The sequence below is a fragment of the Lepidochelys olivacea genome, assembly GCF_965140295.1.
Source record: "Lepidochelys olivacea isolate rLepOli2 genome assembly, chromosome: 7".
NCBI classification, from domain to species: domain Eukaryota; kingdom Metazoa; phylum Chordata; order Testudines; family Cheloniidae; genus Lepidochelys; species Lepidochelys olivacea.
In genome coordinates, this window is record NC_140417.1 from 73,032,936 (window position 1) to 73,051,752 (window position 18,817).

Consider the following 18,817-nt stretch of genomic DNA (forward strand, 5'->3'; position numbering starts at 1 on the left):
TCTCTTGACCACAATATTCCTGGCTGGATTCTTAGTATATGGTGACTTTCTAAAATATGGGAAGCCTGTGATACATTTATAAAAATGGGTATATGCACATTTTAATATCTGTGTCAAAATGAAGGGACAAACTGTATAAAAAGTAATATTAGAAAAATATACATTGTTATATATCTCTGAAGTGTAATGCAAAATGATTACAAAATTCCAAGTATCAGGGGAAAAGGGAGTGAGAGAAGGACCTTGAATGTCTCTGTTGGTCGGGGAGAGGGTGTTAAGGAGAAGAAACATAGATGGCGTAAGGAAGACTGAAATAAAGGAGAAGAAAAGAAAGATGGGAAACTGCAAACAATTTTAAAATTATTACTCAAAACCACCACAAAAACCTGAGTAAGCTACAATTCCATCTTGGGGCTCTGGTGACATGAACAACTACTTAAGCTTTGCTCTTGTGGCCTGTCACCACCAGGCTTCTTCAGTGTAATTTGAGATATATTTTAATAGCTGGGGGGAGCACTGGGCTGATTCTCTAGGCGATTATGCCGTGTGTATAAGCAGAGCAAAGTGACCTTAAGCTGGCTGGAAATAGCTAGTGGAGAATTCTCCCTCTAACAGGAGCTCTACACTAGCAGAAAGCTGGAGAAAGCAGCTCTGTCACTTTGTGCCAGACTCCCCATTCAGCACCTCCACTTTGGGGAAATGGATGGATGGAATATGGTTGGGTTGTGGATGGAAGGAACATGGTTAGGTTACATGATTGGGTTAGTGGATGGAAGGAACATGGTTGGGTTGTAGGGCAAGGGTAAAATCAGGAGAGGAGCAACACCTCTGTTACAGCCACTTCCTTCATTGTCATGCCAGTAGCGCAAATTAGGGCTGATGCTGTTCAGCATAAAGGCCAAGCGGACCTGAAAAAAGGAACTGCAGCCTGAGATCTTCCAACATCACTTTATTCGACAAGAATCACAGCCATTATTACCCAACATTAACATTCAATATTTGTACTTTATATTCTGTTTACTAAAACATTTTCTTCAGTTCACCAGATGTGTAATTAATGCAAAAAACTATCTTAATGGAACTTAAACCTATTGAAGTTAAAAGGCTATCTCTGTTCTTCCTCACAAACTCTTCTAAACCTTTGATTCAGCAGCTCTCCTTGGGATTTTCTCTTTCCAATCTATCCTTATCACTGCTACTGATGCATAAGTAATATGAAAAAACTTGAATTTAGTGATTATATAACAGGGGGTAATATGACATTCTGAGCACTAGTTGTATCAATATACAAGAAAATTCACATGAAACATTATAGAGAGATTTACATTTTGACCATGTATTACCTACTGTAGCTTCAATTGGATAAGTTTTTTATAATTTTGCCCTAAAGACAGTGTTGTTGGGACAAAAGGACTGCTTGTTATCACTCCCAAAATGGTTCCATTTCTGTGGTGGGAAAAATCACACACGCACACACTATCCTGAGAGCAGTGTTGTATCCTTTTAGCGAAAAGATTCTATAGAAACAAATAAATCTAATCAAATAGCTTGACAAACCCTAACAGTAGTATTAGAGAGAGATAACCAAACTTTGCCAAACTTCTACATCTTGTGCAAACTACTTACATGCATGTGTTATTAATAGCGTCATCCGGACAATGTCCTGAACAGTAGCACTGTAGAAAAGGTAAGGTGTCCTCTGGAGCCAATGTTATCCCATTTGCCTGTTTCTTCTGGTCAGGATTTGTCTTCATTCCCGTGCCATGGAGCATGCTGTCTAGATTTTGCCCTGTGTAAAAACATAAAAAGATTTTTTTCCATATATGCTCTTCTTTTGCAACTAGATCAAGGGTCTCAAACTCAAATGACCACGAGGGCCACATGAGGACTAGTACCTTGGCCCGAGGGCTGCACCACTGACCACCCTGGACCCACTGTCCTGGCCCCGCCCCCACTCCACCCCTTCCAAGAGGCCCCGCTCCTACCCCGCCTCTTCCCTCCCCTTCCCTGCCCCCATTCCAACCCCTTCCGCAAACGTATTTCTGGGCCCCTATGTGGTCATTGTGGGCTCCGAGTGTGGGTCTGGTGTGTATACCCGGTACTGAATCTCAGAGACATTTTTCATTTTGATCCCACACCTCTACATGACTATATGCATTGCCATACGCAGCTCCCTCAGCCCCCAGTTTTTCTCATTGAGCTGTACACCCATATGGGTATACCAGTGTCCACAGTGAGCAGAACTTTCATAGTGATCAGGGAAACTCCCCACAGATTTATCTCCTTCCTCATTCAGACCTTCTATAGCCATGTCTCCATTACCACCCTATGTCACCAGTCACCGTATGTGGCCCTAGTCTCAGCTCAAAGTTCCAAAGCCAGCAGATACCTGATCAGTTCTGACAAATCCCTCCCTCAGCACCCATCCTGCCATTTGAGCAAGCCACTTGCAAACACCATTTCCCCAAATGAGGACTTAGCTCTTGGGAATCTGAAGACACCAGCCTTTCTCCCTCTGCTCCCTGATCACCACTACCTCTCCCCATACTTGCTTCCTTTCTACTTTGGACATGCTCCCCAACCAGCTGGGGCTATCCTCCCACTGCAAGCCTAACCTGCTTCCTCTTTCCTTGCTCCCCTTGACATTCCTTTCCTACTGGTGACCTCTGTTTCTTGAGATTAACTCCAGTTTCTTTATCTGCTCTAGCTTAATAGCCCCCCAGTAGTCACAGAGCCACCTGCAGCTTCTCTGGCTATAGCCATGTGGCCAATTGCCAGAGGCCAGCCTTAGCTAGCTGCAGCTGCTAGCAAGGGAGGGGTGGCAATTCCAAGGCTGAGCATGCTTGAACCTTGCAACTGTGGCACTAGGAACTCTAAATCCTCAGCGCTGGCTCTAGGCAGCTGCAGACTCTGCAGTTATGCACTTCCCTCCTCTAGGCCACGGCTTTAAGTACCTGAGATGCCCATCACCTGCAGCAGACGCCACCAATTCCCATGCACCCCTCAGCTAGCACAGTCATGCAGAAAGTGCAGCCTGCATGATTTTGAAGGCTGGGGCGCCAGGAGGTTCCCATCATTGAGCAACAGCTCTGCCACAAGCTCACATGCCGCCCACCCGCCCGCCCCCCGCGTAGGACCAGGACCCTGTGAAGACAGTGGAGTTACCCTGTGTATAACCAGTTCTGTCCAAAGCCTCTTGAAGTGAGTGGGAGTCTTTTCATTGTCTTTAATGGGCTGTGTATAGAAGCAAAAGGACCTCATTCTAGAAGCAAAGTGCATTCTATGCTGCCCTGGTTTACTATTGTAACAGGAAGGTCTCACATTACCTAGTGAATAAGCAACACCTCCTACAGCACCTAACCTTTTCTGAGAAGCCTCCTGCCCAATTACTAAATGTAAACCTACTTTGCTTACAAGGGCTGAAAATATCAGGTAGTATGGTCACAAAAGCAAGGCACTTCTGAATTCAGTAAGAAATTTTGGATGTGCACAGAATGCAGACAGGACTGGTTCCCGCATGGTTACAGAACTGCAGTAAAGTGGAACAATTTTCAGTTTATGTGATTAGAGGATATCTGGATCCATACTATAAGACTGTCCTACATAAATGAGGAAAAGTTGAGGTGCCTTTATTATTCTTTTGTTCCACTCTTCGTTTCTATGGGGAATTTGCCGATGCAATATTACTGTCTTCCTTTTAAACAAACAAAACAAAAAAAAACAAAAACTGGTAATGGCTGTTGAAAATAGCAATTCCAGTCCTCGTTAGCACTGGGAAGCCCCCAGCATTTGTTGCTTAATTTTATTCTACTGTTTCTACAGCAAATTACAGTGCATCAGCATATTTGATAAGGGAGAAATGAAGTAACAGCTGCCCAAACTGAGCTTGAGCACTCCTGAATTTTGAGGGTGTTCAAATCTGGAAGGCTGGAGCTAGATTCCCTTTCTGAATATTAGATAAATCTGGAAAGGAAAAGCCAATTTCTACTTTCATGGCTTGGAAGTGGAAATCCTCCTGTACTGTATCTGAAGCTGCCCAGGTCCTCTAGCAAAGCCTCCCCTCCCTTACTTTTCATTTTAACTTCTGGAGGGATCCACATACCTCCCTTGCTAGGCTTCAGATAGAGAGGTGCACTGTCCATTTAGTCCACCCAGTTCCTTCTTTGGGGACTGCCAGGTGAGGTCACACCAGTATCCCTAATCCAGTCTGGGAAAGTCTTCTGAGGGTGATATCTGGGCCAAAGCCTTCTACTCCTTCGGTATACTTGTTCCCCCCGCCCTTCTAGCAGCCAGCTCTCCATTCACAGCAAGCTGCGGTGCATAGGGTCTCAGCTTCCCCACTCCCTCCCGCTCCCTTTCCTGTTGAAGGGAATGTTGGGAAATTTAGTTCCTTCCCTGCTCCAAGGCCAGCACTATAGGCAGGGAACTGGCCAAGGCACTACAGTTCCCAGGGCCCCGTGGGTTCTCAGCTCCCACGCTGGATCCCTGCTGCTCTGAGGCTCCGTTTCTGCAGCACTGAGAGAGGGGAGGAAGTGAGTGTTATGGGTCCCCTTCTGAGTTTGGGCCTGGCGCTATGGCACCATGGTAAATCCAGTACTGTGTGTTATACAGGAGAGAAGACTAGATGATCACAGTGGTGCCGTCTGGCTTTATAATCTATGAATCTCTCACCCTCTACTAATGTCCATGGCTCACATGCTCACAGCCTTTGGACTTTGGGAGCAGATCCTGGCCTGAGAATTTGGTCAGCAATGTTACTGGGAACATGTGTTAAAGGACTTCATCTTGAACCAATTCTAGTTTAAGTTTCAGTACTAGGAAACATTTTTTCTGTATTTCTCTTGTAACCATTTCTGATTTTAATTCCTTTTGGAAGTGTGTGGGGGTCATCCTGCAAGTGGTAACCAGGGTTGGTGGAAACCAGAATATGACGGGAGTGTGCTGGCACGCTGCAACTATACACAGACATTCAGGGTGTGACCCACATGCTGCCTGGCTGTTTGTGAGGGGTCCAAGTTAGCAGTTACAGCAGCAAAGCAAAGTTGCAGGGCAAGAGCGACACACCCCCTCACTGGTCTGGAGTGCATCTTGGAATGTCATAATGGCATTTTTAGAAAAATCCAGTTACAACTCAGTGGACAGAAATATGTCTTCTCAAAAAGCAGTATGGCTTTTACTATACCGTGCACATTTATTTTGTCTTCAAATGTCAGTCAAACACAAAAGTCAGCTAAAATGGCCTATTTCACAGATTGATAGGGTTGTCAAATCCACCAAGAACTAACTTTATAGTAATAAGGACATTGTTCTAACATTATATTTCATCCTCTTAAAAAGGTGTGTTAGATTAGCCCTTACACTTTTCACAAGTATTTCATCTCAGATGTGGCTGTGAAACTTGATCTCATTTCTCTCATCACATAGACTTGCAGACTTCACCACCAGATTAGTACAGCATACTGAGTGTATTTTCCAGCTGCAACTATTTCCTTTCAAATAATTAAAGAAAATGTGTCTAGTTCAGACGTTACAAATACAAAAAAATACCCCGAAAACAATGGCAAAAAGTTACAGCAAAACTTCCCATGTTTTACATTATAATAATATTAATATTCAACTAGTCTCACCAATGTTCTTATGTTAGTCATATTTTTATCTGAAATATTTCTAAGAAAGGTGCATGTAAACATAAATGATTGCTATGCTCAAGGCTCAGTGTGCTATGCAGCATGTTAGACTTAAGTGTACACCACATCCCATGATTTATGTGGCAAGTATCCTGAATTTATTCAGCACTGACGCCTCCAATCTCTTTCCCTTCTATTTATCTCTGCTGTAGTTCCCTTCTCAACAAATCTGAAATGTAATTTCAGTACCAGATTGCTGCTGATATAATGAATGTGGAAACAAAGTACTTAAGAGGCACTACATAGCTCTGATCAATTTAGAGAACAGACTACGTAACTCCTCCTTTTAGTCTTACAGAACTAAAAAAGAGTTTGTTGCTGAATACTAAGTGATACCTGACTTTTTCAGTGCACTATCCTGTGATCTGCTAGGCCTTGAAACACTGAGGGCAGTGGGTCACCAACTGGTAGATCATGATCAGTCAGTCGATCACCGAGCCTCTGGCAGTCTATTGCAGTCTCCGTCCGCTAAAAGTCCGACGGGACAGGGGGGCTAAGGCATGCTCCCTGCCTGCCGTCACCCCGTGCCACTTCCAGAAGTGGCTGGCATGTCTCTGCATATGGGAGGAAAGGGTGGGAGGTCTCTGCGCACTTTTCCTGCCTGTAGGCACCACCCCCACAGTTCACATTGGCCGGGAACAGGGAATTGCAGCCAATGGGAGCTGTGGCAGCAGTACCTGCAGGGAGGGGCAGCGCTCAGAGCCACACCTGCCCCCCCCCCACCCCAGGAGCCACAGGGATGTGTCGGCAGCTTCCCGGAGTGGCACGGGCTGGGGCAGGCAGGGAGCCTGCCTTACCCTGCTGTGCTGCCGCCTGAGGTATGCATCGCCCAACCCACTGCCCCAGCCCTGAGCCTCCCCGAGCAATCACCTCGTATCCCCTCCTGCACCCAAAACCCTCTCCTACACACCAACCCCCTGTCCAAGCCCTGAGCTCTCTCCCAGAGCCAGTACCCCATACCTCCTCCTGAACCCCGATCCCTCTCTGCACCCCAACTCCCTGCCCCATCGCGGAGCCCCCTCCTACACCCAAACTCCCTCCCAGAGCTTGCACCCCAACCCCCGCCCCAGGCTCAGCCTGGAGCCCCCTCCCACACTCCAAATTCCTCGGCACCGTGCGTAAGACCCAACGGTCTTACGTAATGGTGGACCACGCATGGGAGAAACGGGACAGGCGGTTCAGGAAACAAAGGGACAGATCCAGTGTCTGGTCTGGTACGCAGTCTTCGATCACACCTTCAAAACTGTGGCTTAGTGCCCAGCTGGGGTTTGTGCTGGCCTTGGTTCTGGCCCAGCGCATTACTGTTACTGTTATTGTTGAGCCATCGCCTGTTATCCCTGCCTCGCCTTCAGTAAGGCTATGGAGAGGCTGGTACTGGCGTTGAGGGGGAGGCTGCAGCTTAAAGGGCTTCCTCTGGGTCGCCGGGGTGTGCATACCCAGCGACTTAAGCATAGCTCATGAGTCCTTGAGGCTGTGCAGCCTTGTGTCTGTCTGGTCCGAGAAGAGCCCGGACCCTTTGAAGGGGAGGTCTTGGAGTGTATTCTGGACCTTGGGCGGCAGGCCTGACTCCTGGAGCCACACCGAGCGCCTCATGACCACCCCTAACGTGACTGTTCTAGCCGCCATGTCTGCCGAATCCAGGGAGGCCCGGAGAGAGGTCTTGGCTACTGTCTTGCCCTTGTCCATCAGGGCTGTGAACTGCTGTTGGGAGCCTTGAGGGAGGTTGTCCTTAAACTTCCCCACTGCCGACCAGGAGCTGAAATTGTGCCTGTTGAGGGTGGCCTGATGGTTCGCAATCCTCAACTGAAGGCCCCCCGGATGAGTACACCTTTCTGCCAAAAAGGTCCAGGCATTTCACCTCCTTAGCCTTAGGGGCTGTGGCCTGCTGTCCATGACACTCTCTTTCGTTTACCGCTGAGACCACTAGGGAGCATGGACTCGGGTGGCAGAACAGGAACACATAGCCCTTAGATGGGGCAAAATATTTACGCTTCACTCCTTTGGCCATTGGAGCGCTGGAGGCCAGGTCTGCCATATGGTCTTATAGTTGGACTGAATGGTCTTAATGAGCGGGAATGCTATTCTGGATGGACCTTCGGGGCTCAAAATGTCCACCATGGAGTCCTCCTGCTCAATCGTCTCCTCGGCCTGCAACCCCAAGTTCTGGGCAACCCTGCGCAACAACTCCTGGTGGGCTCTATGGTCTATCGGTGGAGGGCTGGACACCTCTGTACCCGCCACTGCCTCATCCGGGGATGACTAAGGGGTTAGCTGCTGCTCGACCCCCTCTGGTTGGTCCTCCTGCTCCCCTTATCCTGTGGAAGGGGCCCCCGGCTTGGGCCGGGCAGGGAGTCCATGGGACAGAACCGGACTCGGTGCCAGTCTCTCTGGTTTATCCTGGGGGGATGCTGGAGGCCTGGATACTGTAGCCTCTGGCATCGTCTGGCATCGGTGTGGGGACCGGGACTGCTGCACCAAGTAACTTGCCCTGGACGGGGCCCCTTGGCACTCCTGATAGGCCCAGGGGGTCCAGAAGGGCCAAAAGCCTGGCAGCCCCCATTGTGGTTTCCAGCCTACCTGAGGGTCCCTGCTGTCCGGGGCCTGGTGCGGGTAGCTATAGCGGCTGGAGTTGGCGCCGGACTGCAGTGATGCCAATTGCAAAGGCCACGGCGGTGCCAACGATCTGCACTGGCGGGAGAATGAGCGGCTCCTGGCTGAGCGGGAGCAGGAGCAGTACCGGTATCCCCGGGACTGGGATCTGGACCGGTGTTGGCGTTCCCTGGACCAGGACCGTCTGTGGGAGTCCTCTGGTGAAGGCCATCTCGACGACGCCCGGTGCTGGTCTCTGGGTGGTGCCGGAGAGCAGTGTGCCCTTTCCAGTGCTTCCTCACGCCGACCCACTCCCGGTGCCATGACCTCCTTCTGGGCCACTGGCAACTGTGAGTCCGCGGAGTCGGAGCTCGACCGGGACCAACTTCGGAAGCGGTGCCGGAACGGTGTCCTCGAGTGGCACACCATTGCTGGCTTACCCCTCAACAGCACCCGAGGCATGGGTGCTGGAGGGTTCTCCCCAAAAGAGAGGGGGCTCGCTGCTGACAGCTCGATGAGGCCCTTTGCAGCCTCAAAGGTGCCAGGCATGGAGGGCTGATCCGTTATGCCCTCGAGCCCATCGTCCGCACTGATGCTCGGTGGCACTTGTGCTGCTGGGACTGCCGGTATCAGAGCCAGTACTGCGGCCTTCCCACTCTTATCGGCGCTCAGGGTCTTGGGAGGCACTGGCCCCCTGTGCGGGGAACAACTGCGCCTTCCTTTTGGCTGCGCCGGGGGCCGCACCGGGGAGAACAATCGGTGCCAGGGCCTAGTCTGGCGCTCTGTGGCCGACAGTTTACGGTGCTTAGCCGGTGCTGGGTCTCTCAACGGCTCCGGGGCACTATGCACCGAGGAAGCCTGAGCCGGGGTTGGGCACTCCGAGCCCGGTGGCTGCAATGCGGCCTCCATCAACAGCTGCTTTAAACGAAAGTCTCTTTCTTTCCTTGTTCTTGGCTTAAACGCCTTGCAAATCCTACACCGTTCAGTTTGATGCCCGTCCCTCACGCAACAGACACGAGTCGTGCATGCGGCGTGCACACACCTAATGTGGAATGGACGTGAACAAGCACTCAAAGAAGAACCTTCCTTGCTACAATTTAAGCCCACTGCTTCTTGTCTTATCCTCAGAGGTTAACAACAATAATTTTTCTTGCTCCTCCTTGAAACAATCTTTTATGTCCTTGAAAACTGTTATGCTCTCCTCCGCCCCCTCACCTCGTCTTCTCTTCTCCAGACTAAACAAACGTAATTTTTTCAATCTTTCCTCATAAGTCATGTTTTCTAGACCTTTAATCATTTTTGTTGCTCTCCTCTAGACTTCTTCAATTTGTCCACAGTACTCCAGTTGAGGCCTTCTCAGAATGGAGCAGAGGAGAAAAATTACTTCTCATGTCTTGCTTACAACAATCCTGCTAATACATCCCAGAATGATGTTCACTTTTTCTTGCAACAGTGTTATACTGTTGACTCATACTTTAACTTGTGATCCACTAAAACCTCCAGATTCCTTTCCGCAATATTGCTTCCTAGGCAGTCATTTCCCATTTTGTATATGTGCAACTGATAGTTCCTTCCTAACTGGAGTGCTTTGCATTTGTCCTTATTAATCTGCCTCCTATTTACTTCAGACCATTTCTCCAGATCATTTTGAATTTTAATCCTATCCTCCAACACACTTGCAACCTCTTCCAGCTTGGTATTGTCCACAAACTTTATCAGAGTACTCTTTATGACATTATCTAAATCATTGATGAAGTTCTTGAACGGAACCAGACCCAGGCCCAATCCCTGTGGGACCCCACTCGATCTGCCCTTCCAGCTTGACTGCTCCATCTAGGTTTTATTTCCCTAGTTTGTTTATGAGGTCATATGAGACAGCATAAAAAGCATTACTACAGTCAAGATATACCACATCTACCACTTCCCCCCATCCACAAGGTTTGTTACTCTGCCAAAGAAAGCTATTAAGTTGGTTTGACACAATTTGTTCTTGACAAATCCATGCTGACTCTTACTTATCACCTTATCTTCCAGATGTTTACAAACTGATAACTTGATAATTTGCTCCATTATCTTCCCGGGTACTGAAGTTAAGCTGACTGGTTTCTAATTTCCCAGGTTGTCCTTATTCCCCTTCTTACAGACTGGCACTATATTTGCTCTGTTCCAGTCCTCTGGAAGCTCTCCCATCTTCCATGACTTCTCAAAAATAATCACTAATGGCTCAAATATCTCCTCACTCAGCTCCTTGAGTATTCTAGGATGTATTTAATCTGGCCCTGGTGACTTAAAGACATCTATCTTATCTAAGTAATTTTTAACTTGTTCTTTACCTATTTGAGCCTCAGATACTACTTCATTTTCACTGGTGTTCACTATGTTAGACATCCAATCGCTACTAAACTATTTGGTAAGAACTGAAATAAAGTCATTTAGCATTTCTGCCATTTCCACATTTCTGTTATTGTCTTTCCCTCTCTCGTTCAGTAACAGGCTTACCCTGTTCTTGGTCTTCCTTATGCTTCTAATGTATCTGCAGAATGTTTTCTTGTTGCCTTTTATCTCTCTCGCTAGTTTAATCTTGTTTTGTGCCTTGGCCTTTCTAATTTTGTCCCTACATGTTTGTGGTTGTTTAGGTCAAATTACAAAGGATGAATATAGTTTCCACTTTTTGTAGGACTCCTTTTTGAGTTTCAGATCATTGAAGATCTACTGGTTAAGCCAGTGTGCTCTCTTGCCATACTTCCTACCTTCCCTATGCACTGAAATAGTTTGCTCTTGTGCACTTAATAATGTCTCTTTGAAAAACTGCCAACTCTCTTGAACCTTTTTGTCACCGTAGACTTGCTCCCCAGGGGATCTTACCTACCAACTCCCTGAGTTTGCTAAAGTCTGCCTTCTTGAAATCCATTGCCTTTATTGTGCAGTTGTCCATCCTACCATTCCTTACAATCATGAACTCTTATCATTTCATGATCACTTTCATCTAAGCTGCCTTCCATTTTCAAATTCTCAACCAGTTCCTCCCTATTTGTCAAAATCAAATTAGAAGAGCCTCTCCTCAGTTGCCTTCCCCACCTTCTGAAATTAAAAAAAATGCACCAATGCATTCCAAGAACTTGTTGGATAATCTGTGCCCTGCTGTATTATTTTCCCAAAAGATGTCTGTGTAGTTGAAGTCCCCATCACCACCAAATCCTGTTGTCACACATTGTATCATATGATAAATTTTGTACAAGTTATGCCTTGTGAGGTATCATTTGAAAACCTGGGTGGATAAAAATCAATGATTTTAAAAAAATTGGATTTTTTATTTAAATCCATTTTTTTTTTATAAAATGCTTTTTGAGGAAAAAACCTACATAAAGACAGTGTTAATTAAGATACATTATAGCTCAAAAGATTTCTCATCATGGAATATGGATTATGAATTCTGATTCCATAGTATGAGACAATATATTCATGTAATGTTTAAGAAAAGTTTTGTTAATGAGTTCCAATAGTTCATGGATTAGGGACCCAATTTTATGGGGTTCCAGGGGCTTCTGTATAGATTATTTAGGTTAATCTTTCTATCTACTGTGACAGACCCAGACCAGTGGGATACAGGAATCTGGTAGAAGGCAAATATATTGGCCACTGGATGAACAGTTTTCTGTTCCCTGAGTGACCAGAGCAGGGGCTGCCCTAGAGCTATCAGGAACCTGCCAGAACCAATTAAGACAGGCAAGCTAATCAAGACACCTGGAGCCAATTAAGAACTTTCTAGATTCAATTATGGCAGGCAGGCTAATCAGGACACCTGGTTTAAAGAGGATCTCCCATCAGTTAGTAGGGGGGCGCACCAGGAGCAGGGAGTGAGAAGGCGTGCTGCTGGAGGAGTGAAGAGTTCAAGCGTGACCAGGCTTCAGGAGGAAGATCCTGCAGTGAGGATAAAGAAGGTGCTGGGGGGAAGGCAATGGGGAAGTAGCCCAGGGAGTTGTAGGTGTCACGCAGCTGATATAGGGAACATTGTGGACAGCTGCTATCCACAGGGCCCTGGGCTGGAACTTGGTATAGAGGGTGGGCCCGGGTTCCCCTTCCATCCCCCCAACTCCTGACTGGACACAGGAGGAGTTGACCTGGTCTGTGAGAAACACCAGAGGGTGGGACACAGAGACTGCTGGGATTGTTCTCCTTTTCCCCCATGCTGGCCAGTGATGAGATTAGCTGAGTGGACAGCAGATTTGAGCCACTAGCAAGAGTGGCCAAACGGAGGGCTGCCTGAGGCAAGCAAATCTGCCAATAAGTGCAGGACCCACCGAGGCAGAGGAGGAACTTTGTCACACTACCCAATGGGACTCAGTGCTCAGTTTAGAAGAGATCATCAGAGATGCTTAGTTTTGCAGTTCTCAGACTGTGGATTTGTGTCTCCAGAGATAACATGCTTGTTAACAGCAACAATGTTTTAAAATAAATAAATATATAGAGGTGAGAAATAATAAACTTCAACCCTATAGTCCCTCTGCAAATTTGTGTACACAGAGTCAATCCCTTACCGCTCTCTAAAAGTGCAAAATTTCAAAAAGTTCAATGAATAGAAGATTGTTGGGGGCGGAACAGAACTAAAATATTTCATTTAACTATTTTAGTTAAAAACAATTTTAACAAAAACAAACCTGATTTTAAAAAACTTGAATGTTTAAATAAATTCAAAAATTCATATGCTTATTTTATTAAAATATTATATGTATGCTGTTGAAGAAAAAAATCCAGAATACCTAACATTGTTGTTTTAGTTAAATAAAACAATTTAAATGTCTGTCTGGTGATGTTCTCCTAATACAGCAGGGCAAGAAAATCCTCCAAATATTAATGATTAACTTGTTGAATTGGAGATAGTTCACCTCCCAATGACTTCGTAAATACCTGCTTCAATTACCTTTGGTAAATAAAATAACCAAACAATCATTCATTTTTTGATACAGCAGTAAAACTAACCTGAAAAGTTTTCAAAATAAATCACTTTAAAATGTATAGCGTGTACCTTCTAAAAATTAAACCTATATCTACCTCTGAGTTGTGAAGAATACCTATTAAGGTTAAAACAACCAACAAGAAAGCACTTTTATGTAGAAATCCATGATTAAATAGAGTCTTCCTGACTAGTGATTTAAATCAAATTCACCCTGCATCTGTCTGTAATCAACACAGTTCTGCCACATGTAAGTGGGTTGAAGCTGTTGCGCAGTCAGTTTTCCTCCCGTAAAGGCATTACTACAAGAAGTGCTGGAGTAATGAAGAAGCTCCATGAAAGAGGGTTCTTTCACTCTCCACTACCAAGAAGGAAATGACTGGACTGATCAGCATTTATACTGTGTGGACACTGAGTACCACACCACGATAGGGGACCTTGCTTCTGCCCTATCCTGCTACCGCAGCCTTAGGGGACAACATTCTTTAACAGCTGTGGTAGTTCTGCTAGTTAGGTAAGACCCAGAAGTGAGAATTCTGGAAGACTGTATCTCGAAAGCAATTTGTAACCCACCCCCCCACCCCCAAACCTTCCAGAGAAATTTTACTATGGGAAAAATGTGGCATGCAAAATGAGAAGTGGAATAGTTTGATTTTGGTGAAGTTAGGAGGTGGAGAAGAAAAATTAGTTGTAAATCAGGCTTAGAAAAGAAAATGAGATTCAGTTTTAATAGCTACTATGGAGGGTCCAGAAGACCTCCAAAATACTCCTTTAAAGGTACATCTCTTTGCAAAGAGTTGCTTACCAATGTATAGCTGGTAAACAATTTGACTTTTTTAAATGGCATGTTTAATGTAACAGCTCATACAAAACAACTTCATTCCATATTTATGATTTCATAAAGTTCGTAATTCAGCATGACTTCCCATTTATTTATTTTACAGTCTATAGAGATATGGGAAGTTCAAAGCTTGGCTGTATGCATCCTAACTGAGAGAAAAATATCACAGTTTAGTAATGTGTATTCTGAGACCTGGGCTTTGGGAAGTATGCAAATGTGAACTTTCTGGCAAGGAAGAACGATTCACCTAACAAGAGAGTGGTCTGGCACAGAAATAACTATTTCTGATCCAAAGGAACTTTAGCATCAAATATGTCTTTGAATGGAATCAATGACACCATACTAAAGACCTGCTAAACAGTTGTGTCTGATCTGATTACAAGACAGAAAAAATTGACAAGGCAAGATGTTGTGTAGAGGGGAACTCAACACAAAATGCCTAAGAAACTTTCAGGATACCCTTTATTCCCGATAGTCAAAGAAGAAGCAGCAGAAACTATGTCAGCACATCAGTCTTAAATTATAGTTTATAAAAGATTCAGGCTTACACAGTTTAAACAGCTGGTTTGGCGAAATCATCTTTATTTCAGAATAGTGTATCCACACAGGGAGTTTTACCAGTATAACTATGGTAGAATCATTATTCTGACATAACTATGCTGGTCAATTGTAGACAAACGCTTAGAATCTAATAATCTAACCACTAAGAATAAAAAGGATCCTTTTCTGGTTGTTTTTAATTTTTTCTCTTCTGTTGCTCTGAACAGGAATAATGGTCAGGAAAACCTTCCTACAGTTTCACAGGCCAGTTCCTACTGGCTGACTGGGTCTTCAGAGAGGCCACACCCTGCCGATCTTGATTGACAGGTTTGGTTTCTGCCTTCAAAGAACTGCAAGAAGAAGTCAGACCCATTGTAATGAGTCTCTGGACCTTCTCTGTGAACAACAGCTGACTGAATTTTTTATGAAGTTACTTTCATTTAAAGATTATTTTTGTATGTTGAAACACAGATTCTGAAAAGCATCTGCTACAACAAAACTGAAATCTACCAGTTTTCTACCTAATACCAAGGTTGAGGACAGCAATGATTTAACATACACTGTTATGTGGATTTTGCTCTAGGTAACATGCTTATATGTCAGCACGTTCCCTTTTAAAAACATCTTCATCTTCTTGGAGTGTAAAAAAGTGTTAATTATTTTACTGCTTTCTGAAGTCTGACAAATTTAGCATAACATCCCCCTTCCAGTGACATCTCAAGTACCAGGCATGTGATCTCTGAAGACAGTCATATGGATAGCTGCCCTGTTCTTTTGGAGCAAGGATCAGCAGGTAAGAGTTAAACTTTCAACTTATTTTTTAAATTTTGTTTTAAAATTTAAATAGCCAAACTTAATTTTTTAACAGGCGAATAAAAAGAGAATGATGTTCTTCTGTGCAAAATTTCAGCAGAGGGCACATTTTTATAACAATGGGAGAATGAGTGACAAAATACGACAGCACCTTTTCTAAAATCTTCAGTCTCTGCACTGTGAAATTGTGGAACTAGGGTTCTACTTCTTTGGCAATAAAACTATTCTAGTTAAGCCATATAGGAAATAGTTAATGTGCAAAAAAGGATGTCTGTCTTTAACAATCACATCAACAACTTCCTCTTTGGGGTTTCCTTGCTTTAAACAGCACTGTAAGCTGAAATCTGCAGTGGTCAAAAGACTCTCCCCCCTGCAAGAACCCATGGGTTTATTTTTATAGTGGCAACTCCTGGATTCCCTAGTCTAGTCAGGGGGGCGCCGCCGCAAGGGGCTCAGGGCTTCCCCTCGGTGGCTGTGGCGGGACTTCACTTGGCTGTAGCGCAGACTCCTTTTCTCTGTCCCCTCCCCAGCACTGGGCCAGCAGGCTTCTCCCAGATCCCGCCCTGCTGGCCCCTCCCCTCCACCCATTCACTCCTCAGCCGGTTGGCTGAGGGCTCCGGCTCCACCCCCCCACCCCGCCCCCAAGGAGCCCGGAGCAGTGCAAACCATCACTGGTGGAGCGAAGCTGAGTCTCTCTGACCCTCCCTGCCCGCACCCTTCAGTCTCTGGCAGGGGCAGGGCTCCTCGGGGCCAGGAGAGAAACTTTCTCTCCATGTGAAGTGACATGTGAGTGAGCGGGGGAGAGGGAGCCCATGGGGCCAGGCTGGGGGCGAGGGGGAACAGAGCACTAGGGTATAGAATACTAGTACTCCAAAGTAGAGGGGAGGAGGGTGGGGAGTGGAACACCCACAGGGGGACACATCTCGAAGAACTTCAGTTACTGCAAGGTGAATAACTTTCTCTTCTTCTTCGAGTGCTGTCCCTGTGGGTGCTCCACTCTAGGTGAATGTGTAGCAGTACCCACCATGCTCGGTGGGACTTTGAAGATGCGGCAGTGAGTACTGTAGACAGTACTGTATGGCCTACTATGGTGTCTGTCGTGGTATCTTGCGTGATAGCAGAGAGTTTGGCAAACGTGTTCAGAGGACCATGTAGCCGCTTTAGAGATGTCAGGAAAGGGTACGTTATGTAGAAAGGCAATGGATGTCGACATAGCTCGAGTGGAATGAGTTCAAATGCCTTCAGGTGGTTGAATATAATGAGTACTGTAACAGCATCTGATGCAGTTAGAGATCCACTTGGACAGACGTTGCTTAGAGATAGCCGCACCTTTCGATCTTTCGGTAATGGAGACAAAGAGTCGTGGGGACTTACAGAGTGGCTCAGTCCTGTCTAAATAAAAGGCAATTGCTTGCCTGACATCGAGAGTATGCAGGGTTGCCTCTTTCAGAGTCTCATGAGGTTTAGATAGAAAATAGGTACGTATATTGGTTGGTTAAGGTAGAAGGTGGATACCACCTTAGGGAGAAATTTAGGATGTGGTCTCAGAGTGACTCTGTCTTTGGAGAAGGTTGTGTAGGGAGGATAGGCCATCAGGGCGCTTATTTCACCAACTCTCCTTGCTGATGTTATTGCAATTAAGAAAGCTACCTTCATGGACATATGAAGAAGAGACAAGGTAGCCAAGGGCTCGAGTGGAGGGGTTTCATGAGACCGTGAAGAACGAGGTTAAGATTCCATGTAGTTGCCATTGGGTAAATTTCAGGGTAGAGATTTTGTAGGCCTGTGAGAAATCGTTTTATGGTGGGAGAGTCCATGGATGATGGGAGGACATGCGGATTAGGTAAGGATACTACGACTGTTTGGGCCAAGCCGGGGCAATAAGTATGACCCACGCATTATTGTCTATGATCTTCCGAAGAACCCTGTGTAGCAGAGGGATTGGTGGGAAGGCATACAGAAGAGAGATGTTCCATGGGATGAGGAACACGTCTCCTAGGGATGCAGTCCTGAGTCCCACTCTGGAGCAAAACAGGCAATATTTTCAATTCTGGGTTGTGGCAAAGAGGTCTATTGATGGGTTGCCCCAGAGGGAGAAGAGCTGTTGAAATACTGCAGGGTGCAGTTCCCATTTGCGTTCTGTCAAGAAGTGCCTGCTGAGTGCATCAGCAGTAGTATTGTGGCAGCCAGGTAGTTATGAGGCAATGATTTGTATTTGATGTTGTGTGCACCAATTCCATAGTCAGATGGCTTCCACGCATAGGGAATGTGATCGGGCTCTCCCTAGTCTGTTGATGTAAACCATACATGCTATGTTGTCTGTTAAGACCTGAAAAGATTTGTTCTTTATGAAAGGAAGAAAGTGAAGGCATGCTCGTCGCACTGCTCTGAGCTCTAAGAGATTTATGTGTAGGCGCGTCTCTGATGTGGACCATTGGCCTTGTGCCCTGTGTCCTCCTAGATGCACTCCCCAGACCAGTTTTCTGGTCTTGTCCACCAGTGTAGGGAAGCTAGAACACTGGGAGGAGGAGTTAGCAGCATCCCTAAGGTGTGTCTGTTGGCTTTGAAGTTGGAGTTGAGCCAGCCCTGAAGACATCTTATTTATAGCCTGGCATGCTGGACCACAAAATTGGTGGTTGCCATGTAACCAAGGAGCTGTAGGCAGATTTTTGCCTGTGTCCTGGGACCAACAGAGAGCGTGCATATCAGCTGTGATAGTGAGGAATCAGTGATTTGGGAGTGAGGCTCTGCTTCAGATTGAGTCCAGATGAGCTCCAATTAACTCCATCTGTTGTGTAGGTGTCAGGGTGGATTTCTGGAAGTTTATTTGGAGGCCTAGGCTGTGAAAGAGGGAGATGGCGAAATGGGTAGCTTGAAGTGTCTCGCCACAGAAGTTGCCCTTGATGAGGCAATCGTCCAGGTAGGGAAAAAGCGTGATTCCATGTCTGTGGAGGTGAACCACGACCATGGCTAGAGTCTTGGAAAAGACTCTCAGTGCTGTGGAGAGTCCGAAAAGAAGAACTCTGTATTGAAAATGGTCGTGACCGATTGTGAATCATAGGAAGTGTCTGTGAGCTGGATGAATTGGTATATGAAAGTAAGTGTTCTGTAGGTAGGGGGCTGTGAACCTGTCTCCTTGATCCAGTGCAGGAATTACTGTGCCCAGTGTGATCATCTTGAATTTTTGTATCCTCATGAATTTATTCAGTCGGCATAGGTCCAGTATAGGCCTCCATCCCCCGGTCTTTTTCTGAATCAGAAAGTAATAGGAGTAGAACCCTTTCCCTTGATCTTGTGTTGGCAGTTTCCACTGTGCCTAGTTGTAGAAGGTGAGCCACTTCTACGCGAAGTAAGTGCTCGTGAGAGGGGTCCCTTAAAAGGGACAGGAAAGGG

At 46.0% G+C, this 18,817-nt stretch overlaps 1 protein-coding gene across 2 annotated transcripts in view; it reads right to left on the minus strand.

Moving 5' to 3' along the window:
• Positions 1-18,817, minus strand: part of BMPR1A (bone morphogenetic protein receptor type 1A) — a 172,426-nt gene that overhangs the window by 67,184 nt on the left and 86,425 nt on the right. For both annotated transcript variants that reach the window (XM_084635589.1, XM_084635590.1), the window contains one exon: positions 1,627-1,789. In XM_084635589.1, coding sequence (XP_084491715.1) covers positions 1,627-1,789 — 163 coding nt within the window. The remainder of the gene's footprint in view (positions 1-1,626; positions 1,790-18,817) is intronic.